This window comes from Lagopus leucura, unplaced genomic scaffold (genome assembly GCF_019238085.1).
Source record: "Lagopus leucura isolate 7727_CA_CO unplaced genomic scaffold, USGS_WTPT01 Super-Scaffold_1, whole genome shotgun sequence".
In the NCBI taxonomy this organism is placed as follows: Eukaryota; Metazoa; Chordata; class Aves; order Galliformes; family Phasianidae; genus Lagopus; species Lagopus leucura.
In genome coordinates, this window is record NW_024962250.1 from 21,121,276 (window position 1) to 21,142,791 (window position 21,516).

Genomic DNA, 21,516 nt, shown 5'->3' on the forward strand with positions numbered 1-21,516 from the left:
TTTCTTTTTAAGATGCCATACTTACTTTATTGAAGAATTGAATAAGAATTGAAACCATATTGATTCCGTTAAGTAGATGTTTTACAGAAAAATGACCATTAGGAATCTTAAGTGAGCATGTCAGAACATTCTTAATAGTATAGAAGTTCCACGAGTCACTGAAACTTCCATAGAGTCTTAGGGTTTATGATCTAACTGCATGTACTATCTGAACTAATCCGAAGAAATTAACTCCCGTTGTTAAGAGGTAGAGGTATGCATACCTATGCACACGCGTTTCAGATTTAAAAAAAAACATGCTGTTCCGTATGTATGTGTAGTTCTTTTTACATTATCTATTAAAAGAAATTTGGTAAGTCGTTTCAGTTATTTCTAATACTATTGACTGATTACTTTTCGTGAGAGAGGAAAAGAAATGGTATTTTAAGACCTAAAATGTTTTCTGATTATTTCTGTCTAGATATAACCACCAGTAAAGTGGAACAGATTCCATATGGGGAGAGGGTAACTCTGCGTCCAGAACCTCTACCAGAGAGGCAAACATTTCAAAAAGGTAGGAAGCGTTTGGTTACCTCTCAGACCATTGGTTAGCTCTTCGGCAAGGTTGTAAGGCACTAGAAGTGTATTTTAAACAAAGTAACTTCTGCTTTAAGCTAGATCCGCTTTATTTGCTTTAAAGACACTTCAGAATAACAGTTTATATTGTTTATATTGTCCAGTGGAGTAATACAGTCAATGACCACGCTACTTTAAAGACATGATTTGTTACCTGTAAGTAGGATTACTTGATTTGGTTGTCTTTCAGGGTTTGGAAAAGAGGTTCAGTGGCTGAGTAAGTTCATTTCAGCTCTGGCATCATGTATTTCCACATGCTTCTCCTGTATTTTGTTTTTTGTTTATCCTTCAAAAATGATTACTTTGGGGTATATTTTAGAAATTTGGATTTACACGGGTTTCTCTTTTCAGAGCACCCTGGTCGTTATAACAGAGAAAGAGACCGTGAGCCCTATTTTGAGCGTCAAGGCAACTCAAATGTGGATCACAGGGATTTCAAGAGGGAGCGGGAATTACACAGAGAGCGTGGTTCTGTGGACTATGACCGAGAGAGATTTGAAAAAGAGCGTCATCCCCGAGATGATAGGTATGTAGTTTTGGAACATTACTGAGATCAGTGTGATTCAACCTATATTGTGTATCAGCCTGTCCATTTTGCTGCGGTACATGCTCATTTCTCTTTGGAGTCCATACTAGAAATTCTAGGAAAATACAGAATTCTCTTTTGGCAGGGTTGTTCCTACTGCGCCTTCAAGGACTCCATCTTACCGTGACAAGAAAGACCATCCCTCTTCCAGGAGGGGTGGATTTGACAGACCACCATATGAAAGAAAGACAGATCGTCCAGCATATGATCATGGGCCGTCCATGTTTGGAGGTATGGTCTCTCAGTCCTGAAGACATGCTAAAATATTACGAGAAATAGAGATTAATAGAGGTGGAGTCAGGAGAAGATCAATTGGTTTGGAGTATTTCTTCGCTAAGAGTACAGAATTCATGAAAACTTATTTGGGTAATGTAAGAAAATTTTGTTCCTTGGTAGAGATGAGATCAGGAAAGTAGTTACATTTTCTGTTAAAAATGTCTTTGATGGTAGTAATTTCAAAATTAGAACTTGGTGTGGGGAAACATCCGTGAATTTATCCTAAAGCAATGAGAGTCGATTAAAACTTCTTAATTTTTCTTAACTAAGAAAATTCTTCTGTCCAATCACTGGAATTTGAAGGTGATCGTAGAAATTACCCCGACGAAAGGATTCCTATTTCTGCTCCATCAATGCCCCGTCAGCCACCACCTGCTCCACGAGTGGAAAGGAAGCCAGAATCTAAAAATGTAGATGATATTTTGAAACCACCAGGACGAGACAGCAGGCCAGAGAGGGTGCGTATGCATTGCAACTGTTTCTGTGAAGTCTGTATTCAGACAAAAAGCTCATGAGTGTGGTGCGATGGGAAGAGGGCTATGTTTGAGGAAGCACTCTAAATTTTGCTGGTTTCTTTGCAACCCAGAGTGTTGTAGCATAGCCCTAAGAACTCTAAGAGGAAATGTAAACCACTTAAGTGAACTAATATGTAATTTCTATTAGTTAGTAATATGAATATGTTTTGTATTCTTCTGAGATCTTCCCTTGGGTTTTTGGTTTATCAAAGGAAAGATTTGGCTTTACCCAGAGTCAGAGTTGGCAGTACACCAATTAAAAAAAAAAAAATCAGAACAAGATCCAGCCTATAAAGCATGTTTGCAGGATTTGTTCAATTGATTTTATTGTAACCAGTTTTATACCAGCCTATGGAGTGTGAGCTGAGAAAGCTAACATCGCATAATCTTATTATTACTTCTGTGGAACTTCTTCCATGCATCATAACCTTGCTTGTAAAACCTGGCAGTGAAGCGTGGTACTGGCTTTGCTTTGTGATATGCAGAATGGTGAGTCCAGGGCATATAATTTTCTAGAAGAATTTTTTGGAATATGAGATAGTTAAATGTAGTCTCCTACTTTGTCTTACACAATCTTTGTTTCAGATTGTAATCATCATGAGAGGGTTGCCTGGCAGTGGAAAGACACATGTAGCAAAACTCATCAGGGTATGTAAACAGGTGCTCACTGTGTAGTGCTGCTTATCTCTTTCATGTGCTTTATTTGCTCTTTTCTATCTTTTTGTACAAGGTAAACAATGAAATCAAACATGGTGGAAAGAGACAAGATCAGAATCTAGAATTCCAGTCTGTTGTTATTTCATGTTCTATGTCTTCATGTAGAATGTGAATCTTGTCCACTTTTTAGCAACTGTAAAGAATACTGCTCTCTTTGTATCTTGAATATAGAGCTGGGAATTGCAGTTTGCCAACACCGTTTTGAAGATCTTACATAACAATGAAATTTGTGTAGGTACCTTAGAGTGTGTTTTCTGTTTCCTTTTCTTCCTAGGATAAGGAAGTAGAGTGTGGAGGACCTGCACCAAGGGTGCTCAGCCTGGATGATTATTTCATCACTGAAGTAGAAAAGGAAGAGAGAGACCCAGATACAGGGAAAAAAGTAAAAAAGAAGGTACTTTTAACTGATTTGTTTATTTTGACAAAGAAGTGAGACATTGTGGCACAGCACAGTAGCAGTCAGAATTTCTGTGTGTTGCTTTGAAAGAATGTGGAGGTCTCTGACTTTTTTTTGAAAAACAAGTCAATATAGAATCATAAAATATCCTGCATTGGAAGGAGCACTTCATCGTGTGGAAGGGATCATCGTGCCCAAGTCCTGCTGTGACTAGTATAACTATACCTAATATAACTTAAGGGCAGAATGAGTGAGTGAAAGCTGACTTAGAAGACTTTCTCATGCTTCCTCTTACTTCACAGTCAGGATATTCAGCAGTTGAATATTAGTGGTTTAATAGTTTCCTCATTCTTAAATGCTTTTGTCATTAAACCAGGTGATGGAATACGAATATGAAGCTGATATGGAAGAGACTTACCGTACCAGCATGTTTAAAACTTTCAAAAAGACATTGGATGATGGCTTCTTCCCCTTCATTATCCTTGATGCTATCAATGATAGAGTGAGACATTTTGAGCAGTTTTGGAGTGCAGCAAAAACCAAAGGTTTTGAGGTAAATGTCTTGAAGTTGTTTGAAATTTCTATCACTTGTATGCTGGTATTTCAGAACTTTTGAATGCAAAGACCTTCCCACATTAAGGAAGAATGCTGTGGTCTACAATTACAAATTTGCTTTTTTTAGAATGTACAACAGAGGACCTATATCACCAGTTAGAAAAAGAGCTCTGAAAATTAATTAATGGCATCAATATACAGCATCTAATATTGTCTTCCTCTTTCTAGGTGTACTTGGCTGAAATGAGTGCAGATAACCAGACCTGTTCCAAGAGGAATATTCATGGACGCAAGCTAAAGGACATCAGCAGGGTAACTGTATACACATGAAGTTGTAGGATTGATTGCAGGTTTTCTTGCATTTTTGCTTCCGCTGATGTTGGAAAACATGGTTTCTTTCAGTCTGTGTAATGCCTACAGCTTTCTTCTAAGAGGAGCTGGTAGTTATTTCACGGGATTGACTGAAATGGCATAAAAATGGATTCATCTTTTTGTGATTTTTTTTTTTTTTCCTTTGAATTTCTTGCATTTTTGAAAGTACTTCATTTTTATGTTTTTCCTTCTTAGATGTCTGATCACTGGGAGGCAGCACCACGGCACATGATGCGCCTGGACATTCGTTCTTTGTTGCAAGATGCTGCTATTGAGGAGGTAAGAATATCTCTGCCTGTTAAAATGACAAGTTATGGAGATGTGACTATTCTGAAAATATAAAGCAGAGAAAGATATGATCACAACAGATTGTGCACTTGGCCCTATAGAAAGCCAAAATTGCTGTCAGACAAGTGTATTCTGTTATTCTTAACAAATATGTAAACACAAATGCACCTGCTACTTTGTGAGGTGTTTTTTAGGTCCCAGAATTGATGAATCTTTGAGGAGGAGTTAAAACCACTTCATTCTTTAGCAACTGTTAGGACCAACTAAAGAGTATTTTTGCTCTCTCAGAGCTTGGCACATTTCCAGGTTACTGGATCAGAACTTATTTTGATCCGGTAAGTGAATAAGTGAAGAATGAACAAACTTTTCTGGGTCCCTGCTATGAGAAATCCAGACCTGTGCAGAGAGGTAGATAAATATCATTTAGCAGATTATACTTAATGCATAAATATGCTGCCTTTTCTTTCCATTCGTAGTTTGTCATGATGTGCATCTTCAAAATGCTATTTTTCTGTATTGTTGCATCTTTTTTTGGGAGACATATCAAGAGCTCTAGTGATAAACTACTACATTAATCACATCTTTATTCTTCTATCTGAACTTCAGCTTACCCTGCTTAAAAGATAAGACTTAGAAGCCAAGCAGATCCTTTTAAGTTTGTGTTTGTGCTTTGTAACAGGTGGAGATGGAGGATTTTGATGCAAATATTGAAGACCAGAAAGAAGAAGCCAAAAAGGATACAACAGAGGAAGAAGAGAGTGAACTGGTAGGAGACACATCAGCCATATCTAACAAAATGCCTGTTAATATGTCTGAGGGAGAGCCTTGTAAATGCCAACTCACTGCCATTCTTAGTAGTGCCATCTTAATACACACATTTCTAGTCATTTCTTCCTTAAACATTTCTAAGAGAACTTCAGTGTTAAATCCTGTTATTCCTAACTGAAGTTTTAAAATCATCTTTAAGTGTATGCTACAAACAGCATTATCAGAGTAACATGGCAACATGCCTCTTGCAGGCGTTTGTTTATAAAGTCAGTACACTGTAGCTCTCTCTTCCAGATTATCTAAGTATCACACCAAGAGGAGAGATGGGAAGGATGGGCAAAGGGCTCAATTAGCTTATTTCTTTTCACATGTTTAAAGAACTCATCTCAACTTTCATAGTATGTGATAACAGTTATGAAGAGTACTTTCTGTGCCAAAGCACTCTGACTTTGTCAGTAGGTATTTCCAAGCTGAGGGATGAGATCTTTTGGAAGAATGAAGGTTAGAGAATTGCCCTGTGGTCTGACTCTTTGAAGTATGTATTTAGAAGGCTTCCAAGTGTAACTTTTTGGTGTGTGTTGGAGCTACAACTGATCAGGGCTCAAAAAGTTGAAAGTGTCAAATCCTAGTTCCCACAACCACGCAGTTAAATTCCAGTAAATAGGAAATAAGCAAAAGCTGAGATGAACAGAATCCATTTTCTTGATCAAGATACACGTTTCCTCAGGAGTGGCAGTCTAGAAAACACTTGAAATCCAGAATAAGAAAGACAAAACTTAGGAAGAGTGGATTTTAATGAGCATCTGGTTTTTGTTTTTTGTACTTTTGCAGTATGACTCATTCATTCTCTTGATTAAATTATTCTCTGTCAGAGTATGAGACTGCATAAGGTGTGGTTAGAAGTCTTTAAAGATGCATCCATGTTTACAAGAATATAGCTGCTAGTTCCTCATTTTCCAGAAACAAGTTATGTCTAGAAAAGAAAGTTGTCTTTAGCTTTTTGAGAGAAATGTATACATAAATATGCGTGTGTTTATGGGCTTTGGGGAGTGTCCTGTTGCACAGCACATTATAAGAATAGGCCTTTTCTTTATGAGACAAAGAGAAACCATGGTGGTGAAAATTATGCAAGTTATTAATAACTAAAAGTAATTACATATAAGTATGCCTTCTGTTCAGATTCATGAGAGGTGATAAATATCAAAGAATGATCTGCTGTGTGTAATCTGTACTGTTGAGTCACCTGGCTAATCTCAGAGAGGTATGTCAGTCAGAAAGGAGGAACAGCATATTGTATTTGGTATCTGTCACCTTCTTGAGAACAGTCAATAAGGGTTCATTTTGCTGCACTTCTCTTAATCCTGTGGAAAAAGAGAGGTCTGGAGCTCCATCTGCCGTATGGTCTTAATCTTCTTCTATCCTATCTGAGGACTTGGATACTACACAGATTCAGCACACGTTAGTGCATTTCACACCATCCAAGTCACTCTTTTGTTGCTATTATCAATTCTTCTAGGGTTGTTTGAAGCATTCAGACAATTCTTGCTTTTCTGCACTTGATGGTATGATTTACTGATGCATTTAACTTAGCGTTCTCACCAGTGTATCACGTGTTGCATTGCAGGCTCCTAGTTATGCTGTAACTTTTCTGAGAAACTTTTAATGCACAACTTGACTTAAAAGTAGAAATATACATACATGCCTGAATGTTTTCTGTCACAATGAAATACTGCAGCACAAACTAGTTTGTATTAATTACTGACTCGATTAACAAACATTAAAATACAGAAATCTGATGATCTCAAATCACTGAGGTATACTTGATGGAAGAGAAATCTGCCAAGGATTTTGGAAAAGCAGTGCTGAATGTAACCCAAAGCAGTGTAGCTCTCTGGGATGGTGCACTCTGATTTAATAACTCCTAGCATTCACTAATGTGCGTGTGTTCACACTGGAGACAACGTATAAATAGAGCAGGGAAGAAGTTAGTAAATTAAAACTGCTCTGTGGATTGTTTATTTTCTTGCTGAAATCTTCTAGAGTGGTTCTTTTCCCTCTTAAAAACCCTGAAAACAATGAAGGGGTTCTGTTTTGCTACTGTGGGCTTTTTATGGAATTGCAGAGAAACATATATAGTTTCATATCAAATATGAGCAGCTGAAAGCAGTTATAAGATATTGCTTAATAAGAATTTATTTGTCCAAGAGTATAAAATAAATTACAAGAAAATACCTAAAATAAATACCTTTTGCCAAATTTAATCTCATTATGTTCATTTGCAAGAAATAAACTGGCTAAGGGTAGTTACATATAAAACACTTGGTGCCGTTATTTGTAGGGAAAGAGTGTTCAGAAGGAATCACTGAAATATTTTTAAATGAAAAATAATAGTTAAATCTCAGAGACTCAGCAGATGCTGACTTTTTAAAAATAGAAAAGTAGTTTTGTTGTGGACTGAGCTTTTATAGAAGAATTCAGTATGTTCATTTGAAAGGATAAAGTGAAACTTGTGTGTAGTAAATATTCTTAAAAGTATGCGACTAAGGTAACTTTTGTATTTGTATTTGTAAAGCCTTGAATATCCTTAATGCCTGATAAATTGTGTTGCTGGAACTTTGCCACTTGGGTTTATATAATCTGGTAACAGTGCACACAGCATCTTTGCTATCTGTTAGACTTGTTTGGAGTTCTATGTTGGAAGCAGCGTTCTTGTAATGATGTGCAAGGGCTGCTAAAATCGCTGAAAGGGAAGTGGATGCAGAAGTTCTGAAATACTGAGTAACTTGTTCCCTTCATCTGATAACAAGAGTTGTGTCTTACAAAAAGAAATACCTTAAGCTCCCATTGTAATGCCGTTTCCAGTTCAAAAGTGTTATGCATGTGTATCTCTCTCTAATCCTCCGAGCTTCTCTCTGTGTATGATTTAGGGTTACATTCCGAAAAGCAAATGGGAGATGGACACTTCTGAGGCAAAGCTAGGTGGGTATTTATTTTTTCCTGTTTCTTATAGTTGGTATCTGATGATATTTGCAAAACTTTGATTTTCAGTTTTACTGTGCCTCCCTAATAAAGATAAATAAATATATTGGGTCTCCTACACATGTCTCAAACTGTAAAAGCCTTTATACAGAAGAAAGGAAATTTTCTCTGATGCCAGAGGCAAGGGAATTATGACTTTTTAGCTATCACTGTTTTATATACTCATTAATTGTTCTTTTTCTGTTCAAGGAAAATATTTTGTTGTAAAATTGAAAGCAAGCAGTATTTCTATTCTTTATTCATCTCCATATTACAAAAAGCAAAGACTCAATTTACATTACACTACATTCTTGTTCATACTGCATATGTTTTTCTCAAGCCTAAATGTCATCAATAATTTCTTACTTTCATGGATACGTGCATAGTAAGTAAAACTGTATTGAAGTTGCATCTTGCTTTCCAAAACTGACGTGTGTGGACAAAAATGCCATGTGTACTATTATGTTTTCAAAAATTTATGTGCTATTAATTTAGAAGTTCATTGTGCTTTTCAAATTCCAGGGGGAGTAATAGAGTTCTTAGGAGGGATGCAGAATGGACTTTTCAGGAGTACAAGGGCACTATGTTTACTGCACTTTGGATTAGTACTGCTGGCTGCATTATACATAAGTGCTAACACTGCAATTCTGTCAAAACCAAAAGCAACCTTTGGGCTGAAATGTAGGCATCAAGGGTGTGATAGAACATCAAGGGTGTGATAGTAAACTTTGGGAAGGAGTTTTCAGCCATGTGTATTTTTTTTATTTTTTCCAATGAACAATAATGTCACTAAGTCAAGATTTTATCAGTGAAATCTGCAGAAAGCTACAATTTTGTCACATCTACAAGAAGTAACAAATACCTGGATGGGATACAGCATGTCTTAACATTTTTGATGTCTACTTCTGCACATGTGGTACAACCCTCTGTGTCACTATTTCCCAGTAACCAAAATCGCCACTGTACAGTAGAAATAGCACTGGAAGTTCTGGCCTATGTAAAGCAGCCTTTCAGCTCTTGCTGTTAACTGCACCATCTCTTTTGCTGCTGTGCTCTTTTTTTTTTTAAGTGATATAAGTATTTGTGGTATGTATGGGCTTTGTGGCACCTGCAGCACAACTACAGGAGCATCAGTGGTTCTGGCATGTCAAACAGCAAAGCACTTGAAGACAGAATTAAAGATTTTTCTGCATTCTTGGTTTAAAAGCTAATTATTTTGATATCTTAAGATTATGTCTTAAGTTTCTAATGTTTTTATTTTACTCCTCCTTTTAAAGAATGCCAGACTCTGATATGCTGTGTTGCTCTAAATGACATAGACTGTCCTGCAAACACTGAATAGTAGGAGCAGATGATTTATACTGCATACAGTGAACTTTAACTCATATAACTAATGTGCACTAATTAATGCACATAATTAGCATGATAGAAGTCCAAAGGATGTCCTAAAACAGTTTTACATTTAATTTTTATTAACATGGGGACTGTGACTGCAGCAGAAATTTACAGACCATAGCTTTCCTCACTCATGGTCAAATACTGCTAATAGATAGCAGCAGAGAACTGCACTGACTTTCTTTCCATGGGAAAACTTTGTAATGTTAAATGCAAGAGGATTTTTATACAGTCTCAACATAAATGTAAAATTGGGAGTGAGCAGCAGCAGCATTAGTTATATTCTAAAATAAATTGCTTGCAAGATTGTTGAAATAATCCTTGAACAATCAGAGCTCAATTAACAAACTGAACTTTAACTGGCTACAAGTCACAGATACAGGCGCTGCAAAGGTCCTTCTAATAAATCTGTATTTGCAGTGCTACTTTTGTAAGTAACTCCCAGATTCTGATTTACAAATATGTAGAACTATAGATTAGAGGTAAGGCACTTTTTTTAAAAGCCTGACACTCCCGTGTAATGAATGCTGGGGTTTTTTGAGAAATCTCTCTGCAAGGTCAGAAAGCTTCTAGATCTGGGTACGCTCTATAAGCACTTGCAGTCTGCAAGTAAGTATGATTCCATTAACTTGCAGGCCCATTCTAATGGATGACCTATTAAAATTATTTCCTGAAGGGCACACCAAGTGTGGTATGCATTTGTCGTTCCAGAGTTGGGTTATTTCTGTGAGCTGGCCTGCCCACTAGGTGTATTGCCTTAGTCCCAGCAGGCATGTGTCTGCACAAGTCATTTAGTGCAGAATCCAAAACCAACACTGCAAGTCTTGTTTTGCCTTTTGGTTTTCTTTCTGAATGGACACTGTTACGTGAGAACACAGCAAGATCTTACTGGTCATGATAAGCCTCAGAAAAGGTCTGAAAAGATTGAGTTCTTTTAGCTGCAGTGCTGATTGTGCCAGTCTCCACACTGTTTGGCCCCAAGCTCTTGCTTTCATTTACATTTACTTTGGCAGGAACGATGCATTCCTCTAACTGTGTGCTGGTGTATTGTTTCCCTATGTGTTATAACTGCACAACCACATTTTTACTTTAAAATCTAGTCAGTACTACTTCAGTTTTAGCATGTACTACGCACAGGGTCTTACCCTTACAGAAATGGAATTTTTGAAACCTGACTGTAAGTGTTCGGTGCAATCCTGTTTTGACGTGTGGCTTAACTGTCAGTTAGACAAACCTCTGTGAAAGGTGAAATGAGCTGTGCTGTAGCTGAAGTTCTGATACCATTGTGAAATCTGTTCTGGGATGCAAATAATATTCTTCTTGAAACATTGTGGCTTTCATGTAAGAATTGCAAAAATTTATTCAATTGATAAATTCAGCTTTTCAAGGAGCCGAGTAAGTAATTTACTTCTGGAAACCTCATTATTAAAATTCTCAAGGTGAGTTTTTAAGTTCTCTAGGTATTTTAAAATGCTGCTGCTTCACTGTTTGTAAAATTCAAATGGTACAAGAATTTGTTTGACAGCTTAACACTGAGTAATCATCTACCATAAATATTCACAAGCACCATTGTTACAAAATGACACCTTGTCCCATTTTCAGGAAAGTTTTTTTTTTTTTTTTTTTAAAAAAAAAAAAGCTCTGCAATGTTTTATGGTAGGCATTTCATATCACCCTGGAGTGTGTCTGCTGCATATGAGCCACGATGGTATGGATGGGAGCAGATCTCTCTGGAAAGGCAGTGCAACTTCAAACATGGAAAGAGATAACAAAGTTAATTCCATGTAGCAGTAACGAAAAGAAATGGGGGGGGATGTCATATTCTGAATGTCTCTTGAACTCTGATTACAGCTGGTAATGAGTTACACATTTCTTGGCAGTATTTTCAAGTTGTCTATGTGCAACAGGGACTTGAGAGAGCTAACTGTTCCACGGTGGTAATGAGATACACTTGCATTAGAGCATGTTGTCTTCTAGAAACGTTGTGTCTGAGTTATGCATAAACATGGACAGAGCTCCTGGATGCTCAGTTCTTCACATTCCTAAATGCTCCTCACTGTTTCTTGCTATCCCTTGGAATGTCTTTTTTTTTTTCTTTTTTTTTTTTTCTCCTGCAAACCCTTACTCTGTGAATGTTCTACACAGATCAGCCTGAGAGTAATACTGAGGAGTAGTGCAAGACGCTATGTGCTGAGTAACAGGAATGTTGTGTAAATTGATTTTTGTCTTCTAGAGGGAGTACCGTCTTTCTGTGGAGATTGAGCTTCAAATTTGGCAGATTTAACTTAGAGCAAAAGAAGAATCTTATGTAACAAGATATCATGTAACAAATAGAAATATTCTGCACAGAGTTTTCTTTTTTGCAGAGGGGGATTAAAATGTTTTCTGAGAAGAAGTTCTGTATCTGTTGTAGGGAAATGGGACAGAGTTCTATGAGGGAGAAATTACTGCACCAGTTTATGGCACTGAAACTTTACTAGTGTGTTTACATCGCCATTGCCTCACCTTCTCTCTCCTATATTAAGTAAAAAAAAAAAAAACAAACAAACAAACCCTAATCTCTGAACTTGTTTAAATACATACTTTTGAACATCATCTTCTGCTCTCCAGAAAATATACTGCTGTGTATTTGATTTATTTCAGAGGCCTTTTGTGGGTAACTTTAATTACATCGCTGACTTTGAGCAATGTTACTGATATCACTGGAAATGGTTCACAGAATACATCTACCATGCTTGTTATTTCTTCTTCGTATACTGGTTGCTGGTTTATAGAACAGCAGCATACAACAACAGAAGTACTACTGCGATTTGCTTTGACTTGTGGAGCCAGATTTTGTTTTCATGTCTTATTGTTCATAATCTTGAAATGAGTAATTTCTTTGTCTCCTTTCTAAAAGCATTTTACAGTGTAATTTTAAGACGTCGTCATTTTTTCACTGAAAATAAGTATCCAAAGAGGAACAAAATTTTAGAATCATTTTTCCTAATACCTTTATTGATTCAGTAAGAAAGAGAAGAAAATGTTGACAGTTGGATAATCATATTTCTCAGATATTTGTGACTGACCATGCAACAAAAGATTCTGACATTTTGTGGGTTTTGGGGGTGGTTCTTCCTTTGGGAGAAATAAAAGGGAGGTCACGGTTTAAGGGGAGTTTTTGTTCTGCAGAAAGGCTATTTCAAAAATTTGTATTTGATGCATTAATTTATATGATTATCACCTATTCCCTGATATTGCATGTATGCCATGGTTGACACAAGACTGGGAAAGATGCTGCAGCTTTAGCGTTGTGTTCTAACAAGTGGATCGTAGTTCCTTAAAGAGCGATGGGTGGCTCTGTTGTATCTGTAAGGACATACTCTATATGCTCTGAACATGCCCAAAAAAGCAAGTTTTCCCCCTCCTGCAAATAATAAGACTGAGTGCTGTTGCCACGCAGTTAATGTGAAAGTTCAATAAAACTTGAAAATTGTGCTGAGTCTTCTAGTTTATTTCAACTCTCATCATTCTACCTGTCAAGACAACTGGATGTACAAGTTCTGCTGCTCATTCTTTTGAAACTATTTCCATCTTCGTCTTTGTTTGTGTGAATAGTAGAAAAAAAAATCTCCTTTAACTCTGAGGCTCTGTGTTTGTTCTCAGACAAGCTGGATGGTTTGCGGACTGGCACTAAAAGGAAACGTGACTGGGAAGCAATTGCCAGCAGAATGGAAGATTATCTGCAGCTTCCAGATGACTATGATACACGTGCTTCTGAACCTGGAAAGAAGAGGGTAATACATTTTCAAATAACTTTCTGTAGATGACCATTGAACAATCTCTGTGAAAAAGAATTTGTGTGAAGTTAATCTGTGTCTATGGATATAGGAATTTTATTGACTCACTTTTCATTCTAATGTTCTATTAAATTTTGTAGGAGAATGTTTTTGAGGGTAGTGTTTTTTTACAGATTGTGTAACGAAGTGAGGAGGAGCAGATAGTGAAGGTTAACTATTCATGGCATGGCTATTGAGGGATGTATTGAGGGATGTCCCAGTTCATAGTGAGAAAGGAGATAGTCTTTGTTTCAGAGGAGCCTCTAGAGTCCTTTTCTTACGCAGCGTGCTTTGTGATGAGATTTTGTGGTATGCAATGCATTCTAAGACAAGATTATGATTATTTTACTAAGCTACCTTTCTGATAGGTTTTATAATAAGTAGAAACAGTATACTGTTCTTACTTTCAAAAAGGGTCAGCTGAGGAAAAAATGCCAACTATTGTAGGTGTTATATTGGGTAGGTCTTGTAGGAATTACCTCCTGCATACACCTTACATGGTGGAAGACGAAAGAGGTAATAGGAAGAGGTTTCTGTTTGTTTGTTTTCCAAAACAGAAAGAAAAACTTCTACTTCCAGAGTTCCATCTTAAAGTCTGACTGGTTACAACATGCTAAAACTTACCACTTTGTGTGGGTAGCACATTAGTATTGTCTTGTATTCTTAAATCTTAGATTTATTGCCACAGCTACCATTACATGGGTGGAAAAAGGAATATACAAACTTGTATTCAAAGCATAGCCAATGTCAATAACTGTAAACTAATCTTTGCAAGTTTGTGATTGCTTTTCTGTGTCCCATGAATTTTTGCTTAAAAGCAAAAGGATTGTGTCATTTGTACCCATACAAACAATACTATATGTGAAGAAGCACATCTACTGCCAGTTACAGATCACAGAATCACATATGCTTTCCAACTCACCATTTCTGCTGCAAACATTATGTTCAAACATACGCTCAACTGCCTGGATTTTCGTCTCTATCCACTGTAAGCATACATAGTAGTAACCTACATAAAACAAAACATGAGGCTAAGAGTGTGTCAAGCTTATTATGTTAACTTTAAGAAAAATGTAAAGAAAGGAAGGGAGGGAGAAAGAAGGATGTATGTATTCAAAACTCTTAGAAATATCTGTTACAGCTAGTTTTATATTAAAACTGACAAAGAATTGTGTATCTTGTACAGGACACAGTCGAATTATTTAGTGAATGAGCTGATCAGAAATGCAGTTCATTTGCTTTTACTACTAAAAGTAATTTGAGCTAAATATTCATGTTTGAGTTTGCTGTTTTGTTTTGTAAGGTCAACTAGAAAACGTAGGTAATACTTCACAGTGTATGTGAGAGAAATGGAGTTACTAAGACATTTGCAGAGGAGAAGTCATGGTTGAATAAAGCAAACATTGCTTGTCAGTATGAATATCTGTGGAAATTCAGGTAGATGTTGAATAGAGGGGTGCTGGCAGAAGGGTGTTAAGAGTATGTCCTGAATTAACAGACCAGTCCAAATGAGGGTGTTGAGGATGTCAGGGAGGCATCCCTCAGCTGCTGTTCTTCTCATCCTGCAATTGCGTGTTGCTGTTGAGTGTCTGAACTACAACCATTCATCATCTCCTTCCTCCATCCCTACTGCTGTGCTCCCCTTTATCAGTTATCTGGTTCTGCAAGTGTGGGAATGACTGTATTTGAACAGGACCAGTGCAGGTGATCTGCATGACTGTGAAGAGCCACAGAGGCAACAGGTGCAGCTGTAAAGATGAGAGACAACAAAATGTATGAAGAAGTTTTTTAGTGTAAAGACATGCATAAAAAACTACCACAGAAGATAGAGAAGAAAACAGTCTCTCATTCAGTCATTCATTACTGAGTTGCTCTTTACGCTGTCTTCCTGTAGTTTGCAGCCTTCTCAATGTTTCCATTGTGCAATGAAAAAAGAGGTTGTACAGAAACAGGGACACTAAATTGATCTTTGATTCTTCCTGAAGAAAGTGTTGTGCTGAATAGGAAAATAGTTGTAGTGATTTTTCAGCTCTCTGAATTACAGCACTGAAATGGGAAATGCTAATCATCCATACCTTTTTTCTACTTCATGGTGCATTCGGGATATTCAGTTAAAAATAGCGCAACCAGTGCAGTTTCTGTCTTTACTCGTCAGAAAACTAATAGGCACCTGTTGGTATTAAACTAAGTGAACATTCAAATTCTTGTACTCATCTGCAATGGGAAGGAAGCTGGGATGTGTCTCAGAAATTCTTAAAGGGAGCATCCTACTGACAGTATGTTCTCCATAGGTGCGGTGGGCAGACCTAGAAGAAAAGAAAGATGCAGACAGGAAAAGGGCCATTGGTTTTGTTGTTGGACAAACAGACTGGGAGAAGATAACAGATGAAAGTGGTCATCTTGCAGAAAGAGCCCTCAACCGCACCAAGTATATATGAAAAAGTGGTTAAGTGGAATTTTGTGCCTTTAAGGTATGTATTTGGTCATCTTGCATGTTTATGGCCTTGATGTGTATTGGTTGGTTTGTTTTTAAACTGTTGAGGTTGCAGATCATGCCACTGTTAGAGTTCTTCCAGACAAGATTATTCGATATAGTGGTGTCAGCTGTGCACTTTCAGTGTACATTCCCCTGTACACCATCTACAATTTAAAGGAGAAAGATTGTCAGCTCTCAGTAACCAAAACCTGCTAACAGGAATAGTTGCAACACTGTAAGAATAGTTCAGCTGTGTGTCCAGTCCTACCTAGTTCAGATTTTGCTTGCTATATCTTACCTGTCCATTTTAGTTGGTGTTTTACTTGATGTAACAAACTTTTCCTTTCTTTACAGGCCACTTGCTCTGAGGAGATGTGAACCAAGGTGTCATGAGCATCTTGCATGGGTCATGTCACTCCCACCTTCACTGTTTTCATTTGTTGTTTTAGTTTCAGCAATTTTTTGAGATGTTGGCATATACCCAATGCCCTAAAAAAAAATATATATGTATATCCCACTGCTCCTAAATGAGAGAAACAGTTTACTTTTTAATATTTTTTGGAGGGGAGGGGAGGGAGAGGGCCAGTAGTTTTAGCTGCTGTTAGTGGGATAAAGTGGAAGGATTAGACGGATGTTACCTCCACTGTACTGTCACAATGTTTTATCACCTTTGCTTTGTTGCTGTTCTCGTTTTATACTGTATGTACCTTGTAGCTTATTGTATTAGGAAGCAGAACAATAAATTTCACTATAAACTCTGTGTTCTTGATGGACCGTATAGCATGGATTTTGTTTCACCTTTTAATGTGGTCTGTGTCTTCACATGTTGACAGTACTCAGAACTGTCCGTACCTGGAAGAGGTGCTGTGCTCGTATTCCGGAATGTGTCCTGTCTTCTAGGTTGATCACCCGCTCTTCATCTCATAGACAGCTCTAGTAAGGCCTCAACTTTTGCTGGCCTTTAGAAATTACACCATACTCTTTCTCCATGGAGAGTGGAGATGATCATTTTCTGGATCCTAGTTTGTCTGCTATGTCAAATTTCCATTACTACATGAGTATAAATCGTTTCCAATGGCTCTGAAATACTCAAAGTAGTAATGTATGAAGAACATTTATTTCATGCTGAACTTGAGAACAGGTACTACAGATTTTTGTGGAGAGCAGCCTAGAAAATGTATTCTGGTCTTGCTGTACCTGTTAGTGAATGCTGTTCCTTACCAGGTTTTTTCATTCCATTCATAAGTCTACTGTCTTATAGAGGAATTTCTTTAAAAGAAGCAACAAAGACCAAATATTATAACCCTCTATCCTCTTAATAAATGTTTAACTTGCTGAAAAAGAAAAAATAATACTCCACAGTACTAAAACTGATAAAATCTTCATAGCTGGCGACGTACCACTTCTGCACGGTATTACAGGTTTGCTGGTGAAAACTTTGTTTTGTCCAGTCAAGTTTTGAAGGACATACCTTGTGTTAACAACATCATAACCAGTCAAGGTGTTTAAATCTGAAAATAACTGTTTTTCTAGTGGTGAATTGAAATCTTTCTCCTAGTCTTTTTGAGGGATGCAAACAGAGTCCAGAATTTCCTTCTTTGCTCCTCTTTGTTGCTCCGCTGAGCAACCATATTGGGAAATCAGCTGTTTCTGCTGTGGCAGTAGTTTATGCCATTAAGAAGAGCAAGTGATGCTTAAGGGTGATTCCGTTTGCCATTCTAATGATTTAGTTTATTGGGCATTTATCGACTTTTTCTGCGTTGTATGATCGAAACCTCTTTGGAAAAGAGTGCATGAGTATATGAACTTGTGTTATGCCCTGAATGTTTTTAATACAAGAACATCAAGCTTCCTGAATACAAAAACGGAATGTGAAGACTGTGCTGCTCTTCTATACGTACACTATGATGTAGCACATATACTCCCTTATTAAATATTGTCAATTGTTCTTTGAATTCTGATGGAGATTGTTGACAAGGGAAAACCTATATTAACAAAAGATAGTAGACTGTGTATTACTGTGAAAATCCGGCACGTTTCACCTCAGGGAAGCTTCTCTCTCAAGTGCATGTCAAATGGTTTTCAACCTATGTAAGTACTCTGTAACAAAACTAGAGTTCTTGTGACACTCCGCTGTTATGATTTGATGTTTTGTTCTTGACTTTGATTACTGTTTTCTCTGTATTTCTGGGGGGTAAACCCAAACCAGGTCCTTTCTAACAGTTTCCTTCCAAGCTAAATAATATTTAGTTAAAAATATTTACTACTTGCAATAATTTTGAAAAGCATTTCAGCTGATAACACTCAAAGGGATCGTGCTGATTTTATTTCTGTGGTGACCGCAATTAAAGAGAAGTTGCACATTAAAGTTATGCTTTATTCTGATAAGAAATTTAGGTCAGAGTTTCGTCAATGAAAACAGCTTGGGAACTGTTGCCATTGTTTTTCCTGGCTCCCTGAAGTTCTGCATTTTCCATTGCCATGCCACACAGAACTCATTAAGTGATCTTTGCCATCTGTTTCATTTGGTTTGAATGTTGAGCAGGTCAGTTTTTTACCTGCTTTATGCAAAGCGGCTCTCAAAGAAAATAACGTTTTGCCAGAATTGCACCCTGTAACATTCCACGTACTCTGGTTCTTTGCTGAGGGAAGAAATTAAACAAAAATGAGACATTTCTTTGCTGCTGGCAGAACTGAGAAAAACATGGCAATGTCCAACTAGGTTTACAGTTGTCAGAGCTTATGATCAGTGCTTTCTCTTTTGTCTGGAAAAACCTTTGCTATAGAATCCAAGAAGGCTTGATGGTGATTTAGTTGTTTTTCATCTGCTCTCTGATACTGGAATTAGAATCTCTCACTGCACTGACCAGAAAAAAATGCCTACTTTCATTGTTGCCTACATAGGAAAATTTGCATCTAGTGCTTCTAAATAATGATCCATCTTTGACTATGCGTGCAATTGTGTTAACTTCAAATTGGACTGTTTCTGTCTAGCACGGCACATCTAAAAAGACAACCTTGCACAAAGTCACTGGTAGAAACTGCAGAATTGAGCTTCTACCTCTTAAGCCAAGTTGACTGTTTCAAGAGTGTTTTCTGGGATTTACAATTTCTTATGGCACTTCAGGTTTTTCTCAAGATTATCTGCTTTCTTAAGAATATTGGAACTACCTACCTCGTGGAAGGGATATATGGGCTTTTTGCAAGGGAACTTGCAACCTAAGTCATGATGTGAGTATATTGATAGAGCTTAGTTGTCATCTTTAGCCATCTTGTGTGTTTTACTCATTAAGCATGTTGGCCAGACTATGATATGCAAGAGTAAAAATCCACCATGTACTACTGCATCACTTTTGGAAATTTCACAGTTGTCTCTTAAATGTTTGCATCAACGTAGACAACCCACCTTGCATTATTAACTCCTATCTTTACGAGGGAAGAGCTGGCATTTGGTACAAGTTGGATCTCTGCTTTTCTTGCCTGTCTGTTTGTAAAACAATGTTTGTCTACAAGCATAGTCTATCTGTTTGTTGCTAAAGTCTGTTATTTAAGGTATTGCCTTAACTATCTTCCTTTTGGTTATGAAGATTAACTGTGATGAAGAATAACGATTTGTAATTTACACTGGAAAGGATACTTCCAGCAGAAGAATGGTCTCCTTGGTTAGTGTGCTTTGAAATTAGAAGAACAAGACCTCAAGCTGAAATCTGTTTGGTTTTTTTTTTTTCTTTCCAATTTGAGAACATCTCTGGAACACTCTGGGATTCCTTTTCAAGGGAATGAAGTAATTCGGCCTGCAGGACAGCATGTTGCCCCTAAGCAACTTCATTGTTAGCATAAGAGAAGTATTATTTGCTAATATAAATCCATTTATTTATTGTGGCTATCACAAATTGTTACATGCCCTTTGGACTCAATTTCCCATAGCAGATTGTGCAATTTTATTAATATTACTGCCATGAAATTATGGAAACACAATATTGAACAAACGTCAGGACATGAAAAAATGGTTGGTCTGAGATGAACACAAATGGAACTTTTTGCTTTGAAATTCCTAATAATTCTGTCACCTAGCTTACTGAATCAACTGGTCTGAAACTCAGCGTCTCTCTTGTTGTAACACAGTGTATGTTCACTGGAAAGGAGAAGCCGTACTGAGAGTCTTGTTGTGTGGCAAATGCACCCGGTCTGCATCCCCAAGAAGTCAAACACTGGTGGTGTGCTGTTCTTTTTATTATGCCTCTCTTCATTATTTGTTGTTTCCCAGATTACTTTTGGGGAGCAAAGTTTCTGTACTTCACTTGATCCGTGGGCAGTTTGGGGTCAAACTGCACCAATACAACCTGCATACTCTGACACAAAGCGTTCGAGGAACACAGGTGGCCATTTAAATTGAGATCAGCAGGTCTGCAGCATGAATTGTAAGTGGATGACAAGAAAGTTCTTAAAGTGCCGTGAAACACTGATTTAAGTTGGTTGTCTTGTAGTAGAAATGAGAAGAGAGAGAAATTCCTTAGAATGTAAAATATGAATGGCGCAATTCTCTTTATTTTGAGCCTGCAAGTCAATCTTCATTACTCATAAAATTTGACTCAAAGTAGATCAGGTCAAAGTAGATACATTCCTTTGTCTCAAAGTAGATTTCTCTTTTGCTCATACGTTGCTACAAATAAGAGTCAAAATCATCCTTCATGCAACTTTTACACATAACTTTTCTGATACATGCTCAAGATCAATCTCTTTCACAGTGAAATTCTTTGGTTTCACTCTTGCTGCTGGATTTTTCTAGTGACTGTGAAATCTTTCTACCGCTTCTAAATTTATTTGTTATTGGATCTGCAGCCCGGAGCCTTAGACCTTTATGATGTATGTAGGCTGGAGAATTGCTAATGACAGTATTTGAGGTGGATTATCACTTTTTAGCTGCTTGATGTTGTTTGGGAAGAGAATACACTCTCCTGCTCATGGTTTTGCTTAATGAGATAAGCATAAGTAGTACTGTTGCCACACACACACAAAGTACAGAGAATTTCTGGAAATTGAGAGGTAACTAAAAGTGTTTTCAAGTAGTTGATGTTTTCCATTTTGTGTTAGATTTCTAGTCAGAGGTCTCCGATCAATTTGAATTTGAGGATTTAGAATTTAAAATGAAAATCCTTAAAGCTGTCTGGATGGAATGTTTTTTTTTCCTTGTATTTTTCTAACTCGTGAAAGACTCGCATGGAATCTCTAGACCTTTCTCTGCGGTTTGTATTTTAGAGTTTGAATCATTCAAGTCTTTCTCCATATTGCTTCCCTTGTATTTGCGCACAGGGGGTATGTTTGTTTCCTCAGCTGGTTGGGATAAGAACATATAAATGGATATTCAGCTTTAAGCAGGAAGTTTCTGACACGCTTTATTTGGATGGCATGCGAACTATCCAGTGTAAAGCCCCGTATTCATGCCTGAAGTTGCTCTGTTTGAACACTTAATCATCTCGGGAATATATGGAGACCCCTTCAGTTGTTAACAGTTTACCAGTTCTTGAGATCGTTGCCTTGTTTAGAGGGAAATTGCAAGTGCAGTGTTTCTTGGGGGGAAGTGTTTTAACAGGTAGGTAACACAGGCAGTGACTACGCGCTATGTGGAAGGCAAGGTATCCAAAGCAGCATCTAAAAATTATCTTTTTATTCAGTTTTCGTGTCACATAAGCAGCAAGAGCAGTTTTCTGTTTGAATAC

General features: G+C 37.3%; 1 protein-coding gene across 6 annotated transcripts in view; it reads left to right on the forward strand.

Annotated features, from left to right (window-relative positions):
• YLPM1 (YLP motif containing 1) overlaps positions 1-21,516 on the forward strand; it is a 46,302-nt gene that overhangs the window by 19,036 nt on the left and 5,750 nt on the right. For 2 of the 6 annotated variants that reach the window (XM_042866176.1, XM_042890169.1), the window contains exons 8-21: positions 461-553; positions 967-1,141; positions 1,287-1,432; positions 1,748-1,935; positions 2,578-2,640; positions 2,984-3,103; positions 3,483-3,659; positions 3,890-3,973; positions 4,229-4,312; positions 5,001-5,087; positions 8,017-8,068; positions 13,148-13,278; positions 15,612-15,791; positions 16,151-16,551. In XM_042866176.1, the coding sequence (XP_042722110.1) occupies positions 461-553; positions 967-1,141; positions 1,287-1,432; positions 1,748-1,935; positions 2,578-2,640; positions 2,984-3,103; positions 3,483-3,659; positions 3,890-3,973; positions 4,229-4,312; positions 5,001-5,087; positions 8,017-8,068; positions 13,148-13,278; positions 15,612-15,758 (1,547 nt within the window). In that variant the 3' untranslated portion in view covers positions 15,759-15,791; positions 16,151-16,551. Of the gene's footprint in view, positions 1-460; positions 554-966; positions 1,142-1,286; positions 1,433-1,747; positions 1,936-2,577; positions 2,641-2,983; positions 3,104-3,482; positions 3,660-3,889; positions 3,974-4,228; positions 4,313-5,000; positions 5,088-8,016; positions 8,069-11,735; positions 12,985-13,147; positions 13,279-15,611; positions 15,792-16,150; positions 16,552-21,516 lie in introns of those variants that run through there. The other 4 variants (XM_042874055.1, XM_042882035.1, XM_042862189.1 and 1 more) reach the window with 4 other exon arrangements.